At 37.2% G+C, this 10,685-nt stretch overlaps 1 protein-coding gene across 5 annotated transcripts in view; it reads left to right on the top strand.

The window, feature by feature from the left end:
- Positions 1-6,953: 6,953 nt before the first annotated feature.
- Positions 6,954-10,685, top strand: part of LOC148730156 (uncharacterized) — a 10,058-nt gene continuing 6,326 nt past the window's right edge. For all 5 annotated transcript variants that reach the window (XM_088761232.1, XM_088761230.1, XM_088761228.1 and 2 more), the window contains exons 1-4: positions 6,954-7,555; positions 8,781-8,826; positions 9,400-9,454; positions 10,377-10,515. In XM_088761232.1, coding sequence (XP_088617358.1) covers positions 7,083-7,555; positions 8,781-8,826; positions 9,400-9,454; positions 10,377-10,515 — 713 coding nt within the window. In that variant the 5' untranslated portion in view covers positions 6,954-7,082. The remainder of the gene's footprint in view (positions 7,556-8,780; positions 8,827-9,399; positions 9,455-10,376; positions 10,516-10,685) is intronic.

Genomic DNA, 10,685 nt, shown 5'->3' with positions numbered 1-10,685 from the left:
TTAAATCAAATTGGAATTATTTACAACTTAGAATTAGCATTAAACAATCCTGGAGTTACATTAATATTAGTCTACGTTAGCCCTAGCCATACCAATATTATAGATTAAGCTTATATTAATATTAGACCTAACTATTTTGGAATTATTTATAACCTTACATTGATATTAGTAATATTTAATACTCGTATATAATTACCAACTCTTTAACTTTGGAACTTTGGACTGTTTATTAATAATTAGTTGGGGCCAAGCCCACGTGCGTTAGCACTTTTATTTTGTAACTTATGTGGTTTGTTATGAATAAACCCTTTTCAAAACTTAAAAAATCGAGCAAGCACGGTACTTTCGAAGATGACAGAATATCGTTTTCGACAACCGAAAACCTTTGAGGAGGAGGAAAAGTGTGTCGTTAATGCAGTTCCAAAGTCGACGCAACACAAAAACAAATCGGCGGCTCGTATTTTTGAAGAGTGGGCAAAAGCCCGATTTCCGAGAGTAGCAACTTTGGAACCAGGTGGTCTTTTTAAAGAATATGATCTGCACAGAGTTCAATCGCTGGAAATTCCTTTATTCCAAATGAATGCTTTAAGCGTTAATTATTGGCTGACGAAGTTTGTTCAAGAAGTTGCCAAACCGTCAAAGGAAAGATACCCACCGAAAACGTTATATCAGATTGTGCGTGGATTGCGTCTCTTCATGGAGGAGAAGAATGAGAAGATGGATTTTAATCCTGTCGATGCTTCGGATAAAAGGTGCAGATTTGTTGCTGTATGTAGCACCTATTATTCATTTTACTTTCAATTAATGTGACTAAATAACTAAACTTGTTGTAAATGTCTCGATAGAGAACATTATCTGTAATTATCATTTGTTGTCAAAAAAGTTGTTTATCGCCACGTGTTTTTCTTGCTTTATCAGTATGCAGATTAAGAAAATTTGCATCCTTGTTTGAAATCGTTTCAAACACGGCCGTATTTTCAACTCGTTTTTCATTGGGTTTCTAAATCCATCCACCTGACCAGAATAAGATGCTCTGGTTGGGTAAGAGCAGCATGAATAATTAATGAATTTGAGAAGGGGGTGGAAAGTACTACAGTTGCTCAATCTCTCCCCTCCCCCTGAAAAAGGAATACCTGACTGTAGGTCAGGGCTCACTTCGGAATCCGCTCAGTCTAAAACGAAGACTGCGGACTGCAGACTGCAGACTGCAGACTGCAGACTGCGGACTGCAGACCGGGGGTAGAATGTAGACTAAGGGTAAAATGCAGACTGCAGACTGCAGACTGCAGACCAGGGGTAAAATGCACACTGAGGGTAAAATATTAATAATAAAAAAGCGAGTCTTAAGGATGAAATAAAGAGTGTTCGTACCCGTAAAATAATGTCACGTCAGGACTCACGAAACACACAAAGTTCGCTTCACGCAATACAAGAGTCAAGTCGTCCCCAAGTCACATGGCACTATAAAATGTCGGAAAACGAGGACGACGATCTCATGGTAAATTTCGATAACTTGCGTTAATGTTTTTCACAAACTGTGCTCGATACCTACAAGTTTACCTTGCCTTGTTGTTGTGTTGTCGTGTTTTGCTTGCCTTGTCTTCCAAACAATTCCAAGGCCATATTAAGAATTTGAACGCTGAAAGAGTTACTCGGTCCCAGACCTATTCGCGAAAGCACAATTCAAAATGACCGACATGTAAACAAAGGTAAGATGCATAGCATTACGATCAGTTTGGTCGCTTTTGGGAAACTTGGTTCAACAAAATGGGGATTTCAAGAACTAGAGGTTGATAATATGTTTTACTAAGGCGAATAAACGCCTTTCGGTTTGAATTTTCGGGATTTTGAAAAAAAAATTACGGGTACGGGTAGGAACTAGGCATTTATAGATTATGCTAGTAAAAGTGGCATATTATGCTAATAGCATTGCTTTTTTTTTTGGCCAAATTATGCTAACATTGTGCTCTTTTTTCCAAATTATGCCACCGTTTTTTAAATTATGCTCTTTGAAAAAATGTAAATAAGTCCAAAATATATATTTTTTAACTAGAAGCCGTTCGTCTACAGGAAAGAAACGCAACAAATCAACAATGAATTTCAAATAAACATGTGGTTCAGGTCAGACCCGGGCTCAGTGCTTCACAGTGAACTACAAATGCTACTAGTTTAACTAAAACTTTAAATATCGATTTAGATCACCAAGTGCTTGGGACTAGAGACAAAAAATTATCAAATAATGGCATCAAAAATGATCTGATAATTATCAAAATGCGCAAATTATGCTAGCATTGCTACGTGGCAGAAATTATGCCAGTTTACTCGAATTATGCCAAAAATTATGCTAGCATAATCTATAAATGCCTAGTAGGAACACTCCCAAGTCTTGTTTTTTATTACTAATATTTTATTTTACCCTCAGTCTGCATTTTAATCCTGGTCTGCAGTCTTCAGTATGCAGTCTGCATTTAACCCCTGGTCTGCAGTCTGTTACCCAATAATAATCCTAATTCCTTCTTTTTTGATGCAGTCTCTCCCAGTCTCTCCAGTAGAAACTGGCGTCGCGTGTATCACCCTCTTCTTGTAGTTTTACTGAGTACTTGTCACCCAATAATAATCCTAATTCCTTCTTTTTTGATGCAGTCTCTCCCAGTCTCTCCAGTAGAAACTAGCGTCTCGTGTATCACCCTCTTCTTGTAGTTTTACTGAGTACTTGTCCCCCAATAATAATCCTAATTCCTTCTTTTTTGATGCAGTCTCTCCCAGTCTCTCCAGTAGAAACTAGCGTGGCGTGTATCACCCTCTTCTTGTAGTTTTACTGAGTACTTGTCACCCAATAATAATCCTAATTCCTTCTTTTTTGATGCAGTCTCTCCCAGTCTCTCCCAGTCTCTCCCAGTCTCTCCCAGTCTCTCCAGTAGATATTGAACGAGAAATACTCAGAGGCTGCTAATGAAAACAGAATCACTCTCCAGAAGATATTGAACGAGAAATACTGTCTATTCCTCAAAACAAAATCTACGGTCTTTACTCTTGTCCAATCCATATTTTATCTGGTGCTAAACATATTATGTCTGGCCCTCTATCTAAAATTTTTAATATCTCTGTGCAAGAAGGTGTCTATCCATCCAAATTAAAGCAAGCGAAAGTTATTCCTGTCTACAAAAGTGACGATGTAACTGAACCCGGGAATTATCGGCCTATTTCGCTATTATCTATTTTTAATAGAATATTTGAAAAATTGATATACCATCAACTTAAAACCTTTCTTGACAAAAACGATATCTTATTTAAATCCCAGTATGGCTTTTGTGAAAAGCACTCGACTCAACACGCTGTTATTGACATTGCTAACATCATACAAAATAATATGGAATTAAAATTATTCACTCGCGGCATCTTCTTAGATCTAAAAAAAGCCTTTGATACCGATAACCATTTAATTTTACTAAAAAAAACTTGATCATTATGGTATCAGGTGCATCATTAATGACTGGTTTTCCTCGTACCTTCTTGGTCGTACACAAGTGACTGAATTAGATTCTAATCAATCCAACATTAATAAGATCTCGTGTGGTGTCCCTCAAGGCTCTGTTCTTGGCCCTTTGTTATTCTTAATTTATATTAATGATTTTCATCACTCTTCTTCGAAATTTTCGTTTTATCTTTATGCAGATGACACAAATTTGTTGTATGCCGATAAAAATCTCAAGACCCTTAAAGAAACAGTCAATAGCGAATTGGTCAAAGTTTCTGATTGGCTCAATGCAAATAAACTAACTTTAAATGCTAAAAAATCTAACTTTGTCATTTTTCGTCCTTATCAACGTAAACTGGACCTTAGAGTCAATATTCAAATGTTTGATAATAGTAATCATTCTTTTACCTCTCTTGAATGTAAGGGTCATAGAATATTTAGGTGTCTTATTGGATAGTCATTTGAGTTGAAAACTTCACATTGACAATGTGGCACTAAAAATAAGTAAAATAAATATCTTATTAGACGTTTTGTTGTGTAGTATCGCTGAGGATTTTTACGAGTTGTGCCGTATTTTGACGAGCCCGTAGGGCGAGTCAAAATACAAATAACGAGTAAAAATACTCAGCGATACTACACAACAAAACGTCTAATAAGTTATTTATTATCCAACGCGCCAAACTGCTATTTCAGTGCGAGCGAATTTCGCGGATGTTTATTTACGAGGAGTGCGTGACAGAAGTATGCGAAGCGGAACGGAATTGGCGCGCTGTTGTGCTGCTGTTTCTATTTTCTTCATTAAATGAAGAAATTTTCTGGTCGTCAAGCTGTTTTTCTTCGTTCGATTCATCTAATGAACTTGGATCTATATTTGCCAGCCATTCTGACTCTTCGTCGTCGGAAATATGATTCAAATTGTCCGCCATTTGTTTTTTTTTTCGTAACTACAATCCAATTCTTCGCTTGCACGATGCGAGAAAACCTGTTTAACCGGTACTTCAATAGACGAGTACAAATACCGCGTGATATTTGTACTCGTCCATGGCGTTATTTGTACTCTTCTAGGTGTAGTTGGATAATAATTGGAATTATTGCCCGCCTTCGGCATCTCTTACCTTAATAATAATTATAATAGTAATAATAATAATAATAATTATTATTATTATTATTATTATTAGAGTTATTTTGGATCGTTTTTTACGCTGTTAATATTTTGTATTGTAGAGAATTTTATGGAAATTATTGCTAAATAAAATTGTTATAATAATAATAACAATAATAATAATAATAATAATAATAATAATCTTTAGACAAGGTTCGTTCTCACAAAAAGTGGTTTTCAGAACGGCCCTGTAGTTTTCAGAACGGCCCTGTAGTTAACTATTTATCGCTCTTTGATCCTCCCTTACCTATCCTATAGCGTGGCTGTTTGGGGCCAAGCTGCTAAATCACATTTCAACCCGAGCGTGATTAAAATCCTAGTCCTACAAAAACGTGTTCTTCGGCTGATATATTTTTCTGAACCCAGAGCACATGCGTTGCCTTTATTTATCTCCTCAAAAATCCTCCCCATAAATATGTTATACGTTGAATCAGTTTCCACAATTATGTTTGGCGTCTCATGGCTAACTGTACCTACTAACATTAGCAATCTTTTCATTAAAGCTACTTGAAAGCATAATCACGATACGAGGTTCTCTTCTTTCAGCAATTTTTATATTAATCCATCGAGACTGAATCAAAGCCAGGGCTCTTTTGCTAGCTTCGTAGCTAAACTTTGGAACTCCATTTGTGATGCTCTTCGTAAACTCCCGAAGAGAGCTTTAAAAAAACTCTTCAAGGACATGTTATTTTCGTTCCTAGAGGCTGAGGATACGATTACTATGTTGAATCGCCCCCTCTATTTCAAAAAATTACTAATTATAAACTGGCCTTATAATTCATATTCTACATTGTAGTGTTACTATTTGCTTATGTTTAATGATGCAGTTGTATATACGAGTTTTAAGTGGCTGTCTTTTTCTTGAAATGTTATTAATTTATGTTTAAGCTTTATTTCCACTCTATCACCACTGCTGTACCTCTAATTTTCGCCCGCCTCGACTAGCTCCTGCTATTTGCGGTCGTGAACGATCTTCATGAAAATGAAAGTTTGAATTAGATCAATAATAAAGGCTGATAGTTTCGAAAGAAACTGTTTGGGGCTGCGTCGGTGGGAGTAACGAAATAATTTGGATATATCAACAAAGTTGAATTGGTAAATTGTCCACCGTAACGATTACAAGAGCTGACGTTTCGAGCGCTAGCCCTTCGTCGGAGCGAAGGGCTCCGACGAAGGGCTCCGACGAAGGGCTAACGCTCGAAACGTCAGCTTTTGTAATCGTTACGGTGGCCAATTTACCATTTCAACTTTGTTGATATATCCAAATTATTAGATCAATAATAATCAGATTAATTAAATTAATTAGATTAATTTGTAACTTGTAATTTTCTTATTAAGCTTTCTTATTAAGTTTCAATAAACTGTATTGTAAACTGTTACTATTCAAATAGGTGTATAATCAACAAATTTGAATTTTTTTTTAATCGGAGAATCCACTTCAGCTCGTTCTCTTGTTTTCACTGACAATCATTGTGACAATCAATTGTGACAATCAAAGTAATCTTGTTAGTACATGAACAGCACTTCTGACAAGTGCTCAAGGCTTGAAAATGACTAAGGTAGAAAATGGTGATTTCAAAAGCAAAGGGGGGAGCTAGCATGAAAGTGGATTGGTTGATCAGCACATTTTAAGCTTTCAAAAACTTATGGATTACGATAGGATACCATATATTAGCCAAAACCAGCAAAGGTAGAGGACTATAGTTAAAATATAAGTACCACAGAGGAAAAAACATGATGTACACTCAATAAACAGTAAACTTACACCGAAAAAAAAAAAAAAGAATAGCCAGCGCCTTCTTTTTAAAATTGACGGTAAAATGTTTCGAATACCAGCTCATAACAACCCTGCCTTTTGTACAAATCTTCTCTACCATAATTATCTATCACTTTTTACTTCAAACTTTCAAATTCTACAGAATAAGGGAAGACAGAATAAGGGGACGGATTGCCTTACTTGAAGGTTACACTTGTTGATCAGTCTGGATTCTAGTCTCCCTCGCAGCCTTTTTTTTTCATGTCACGCAACGCTCCCCCAAAAGAACTTTTGGGTGAGCGTTGCGTGACATCCAAAAAAACGGCTGCGACGGAATCTATCTGAATTCCGAAGCATCTAAATTTCATTACCAGCTCAAAACTTAGTATGCTGATCGGCGTGGCTCGCGTGTTTCGATCCGGCGAGGAATTTGAGTGCGAGTGAGGTCCGCGTAAAGGCAAAACATCAGTTTCATTTCCATTCCTCATTCCCCATTTCCCATTCTCGTTCCTGATTTTACCGGCGAGAATTTTTATACGAGCTTGTCCGACCTTGCCCGATTGATTTCCGACATTCGTGTCGTAGTTGTCTGTTTATCAAAATCGCCCCTTGCAGTTCTCCAAGAACACTGCAAGAATCTTGAACTGTTATTAGAGGCTTTTGCATGCTGAAATCAGAGTAGAAAAATGCTATGTTTGCAGAAAGTCGAAGGGAAATCCTATGATACATCTCTGCAACCGAAAAAAAATTTGCTAAAACCGACTGTCACTCGTCTCGGACGCAGTAGTGAACACTCGGATGTTGTTATGGACAGTGCCATGTGTCCTTTAATGATTAGTCGTGTTCACGCTGAAATTCATTTCAACGATGGAAGGTTCAGGATTAATTGTCAAGGACTGAACGGGCTGCTAGTAAACAAAACAAAGCGTAGTTCTGCTGTCCTTTGCGATGGTGATGTATATGTCTTTGGAGGTGCAGGAGCTAAAACGAAAGAAGGACAGAGTTTGTCAGCGTACGATTCGGAACTTGTTTATGTTTTTAGTGAGGTCTGCCAAAATGATTCTGAAGAAGTGGGCTCCTTTGGAGAAGGAACTAGCGATGGGAGTGTGCGAAGGCGAAGCAAACGGAAAAAGCCTGTATCACCAAGTGAATTACAGAGGTAGGGGTACATAACAGAGAGGTAGGGGTACTTTGAAAGGTGTTAGTAGGGCTACTGGACCCAAGGGAAGGAGTGTGGACTAGAAAGAGAGGTGAAAAATTTTAAAGGGGGGGCTTTCTGGTTTTAGATCCTTGAAATATGCTGGAATAATGAAGTATTATAAGAAGTCTTATGGAAATAAGGGGAGAAGAATAATTCATGTACTGTAGTAGAAGGGTATCTGTTTACAAGTTGCCCACAGAGAGGCAATTTTCTTATGTTCGAGGACGCGACACATTGTGCTCTCACAGTTCCTCTCCCCACCCAAGAGTGTGAATGGCTAACAGACAAAGCTGTCAGGGGAAGTTGATGAACTACTGAGGGGGGAGGGGAAAGGGACTGAATTGCAATGGAGCAGACTTCTTAGAGAAAGTAGCTATACTGTGTTTTCTCTTTTATGTTGAGCATGACAGGTGAAATAAAGTTCCAAACCTGAGGAGTATTCTTCCACCTGTTGAATTTTCAAGAATTTGAAGCAATTTTATAGGACATTTATTACTTTTCTAGGGAATTCTACATCAAATTGCACTAAAAAAAACTGACGCCATATTGGGTTTAACGGATGGAGGTCTTCTAACATAGTCTTACACTCCATTGGTGCTCTGAACGCGATAGGGTTGGATAAGAATATTACTAGGAACCAAGCCCGTCTTTCTATCTATCAATCACGTGCTTGATTCAGCTAAAAACTGAAAAGATGATTATAAAGAAAGGATTATTACTACAGTAATGATATGAAACAGGGGGCGTATCACAATGCTAGAAAATTACTAAATATTTTGAATCACTAGTGATACCAGCAATAATATCTAACCCAAATCTAACTAAATCGACAAGCATGCACAATAAACTACAAATCATACCTCTTTCTCCAATCTTAACTCTTATTCTTTAAGTCTTTTATCCTTTAATTGCTCCGTCCGTTCTGATTGGATGTGGTTATGGAAAAGGCTAATTTGATCTGATTATCTAATGTTCCTTGCGTGACAATGGAAGTTACGTAAACACTCTTAACTATTACCTGTTAATCAGTTATATTGGGTTTCAAGTGCAATTGAAGGCAGAATTCACGAGTCACGAGATGGAATTTCCTTGAATCGCATAATTGACTGCACTACTTACAGTTGTTATGTATACATAGGTGTGAAACATGTAAAAGGTTGAGTTGTGTTTTAATGATTTTCAGTTCTTCTCATGAAAAGAAGGCAAAAGGCAGCATGGAAGGCAAGCAGGTCAATTCTTGACTTTTTATAATTAAAAGGCATCAGTTTTAAAAACAAAATAATGATACTGTGAAATGTTAATTTTTAGTTTATAGCAGATATTTAATAATTTGCAAATCATAAGGAGGAAGTTCAGTTTTATACTCCAGAAAAGTATATGTTACTATCTCAATATCGAAATTTAAGACATATTTGAAATTATGATGCTACCTGTCGCCGTATTGAAATAGGAAGACTAATCTAGCCTTCTGAAAATTTTCTCTCAGTGTTGTTTAAATGCTATCATTATAGATGCCAGTTAAGTGTTGTTCACGACAGTAATGTGTTGTTCAGTAAGTCTGGATACTATTTTTGTCATCATTTGGCAATCCGTCTTAACAGTAAGGGAAACAACTGTTTTTGCTTTTTTTTGGAAGCACATTTGAAACCTTTATAGTAGAGATAAGTGGTTTGAGGAGCATTCTTCTCCTTTAAATGAGATAAATTGTACATTTATTAATTAAAATTATTTATTCTTTAAGGTATCTATTTATACTGCACAGTGTTTTTGGTGACTATCATGATCATTAATATATTTTTCAGGTTTTGGAAGGTGATCAAAAGGTTGATCCACTGGAAGAAGTTAAAATGGACAAAGGTACATTGAACTCCAGGAGGTGAATTAAACACAACTTCATGATGTATGATGCAACTCTCCTCAGAAGGCATTCTGTATATTGAAGGAATATGTGGAAAAAAGCCCTTAGTGTCATTTATGGTAAAAAAAGGTAGATTAAGTCTGCACTGGAGCCAAGTGGCCCACCCAGTGGGAGATTATCCTGGTTTCCTTAGCATGACGCAACTAGGAGTATCACTACTCCCCCCTGGATGGGATGCTAGTCCAGTGCAAAGTTATCCCCCAGCATTTCATCACACTTCCCTGTTAACTCTTAACAGTACTCAGTCATTCTCCTGTCAGTTCTGATAGAAAGCTATATTCTCCATTAAAATTGATACCTCAGTGTTTCTCAAATTGAACACAGGGAGAAATGGTTATGGCATCTTACTACACGACTCGGGCAGTCAGAGGGCCAATAACTAAAATCAGCCAATTAAAATGCTCTATTGCTGGTCAATATTCTCTCAGTATTGGACCGGGCACTGTCCTGAATGGTCCCAAATGATACTGCACTTGTGTCCCTCTGAACTTCAGTTGTATAATAAATCTCTTATTAACCAAGCTTGCTAAACAACTACTAATATATATATCTTATAATCAAGCGCGAGGGCCATACTGGAAGAATATCGGCCCTCTGTCTTTTTTGTACGGACCTCGCTGCGCTCGGTCGGTACTGTCAAGACCTCGGGCCAATATTCTCCCAGTATGGCCCTCGCGCTTGATTATAAGATATATATATTAGTAGTTGTTTAGCCAGGGCTCATGTTAAATTCTCCCCTCAGTTCTGATAGAATGCTATATTCTCCATCCAAAATGCCAAGTATTCCTCTAAAATAACACACAGGGAGAATTGTTTATGGCATTAACAGGGCTCATGTTAAATTTCCCTTTTAACTGGTAGATGACAGCAGAACAAAGAAGTGCCTGAAAGTTTTAAATGAGGAGTTACTTTGCTGTATCTGTCGTGAACTCATGGTATTGGCACACACTTTGCCTTGCGCACACACGTTCTGTTTTGGTTGTATCAGGGACTGGCTTTGGTAAGACATGTTACAGAACATTTTTGGTTTCAGTTCAAAATTCATCTCAACCCTTTATCCCCAAGAGTCAGACTAACATCTATTTTCTCCATACAATATCATCCCTGTATCACACATAAATGTCAGGAGAATTAGGAAAATGATCACAAACAAAAGATATAAGCTTTTCA

Source organism: Stylophora pistillata, chromosome 5 (assembly GCF_964205215.1).
Source record: "Stylophora pistillata chromosome 5, jaStyPist1.2, whole genome shotgun sequence".
NCBI classification, from domain to species: Eukaryota; Metazoa; Cnidaria; class Anthozoa; order Scleractinia; family Pocilloporidae; genus Stylophora; species Stylophora pistillata.
The sequence above is the reverse complement of the archived record's forward strand: the minus strand, read 5'-3'. Positions and strand labels throughout refer to the sequence as shown.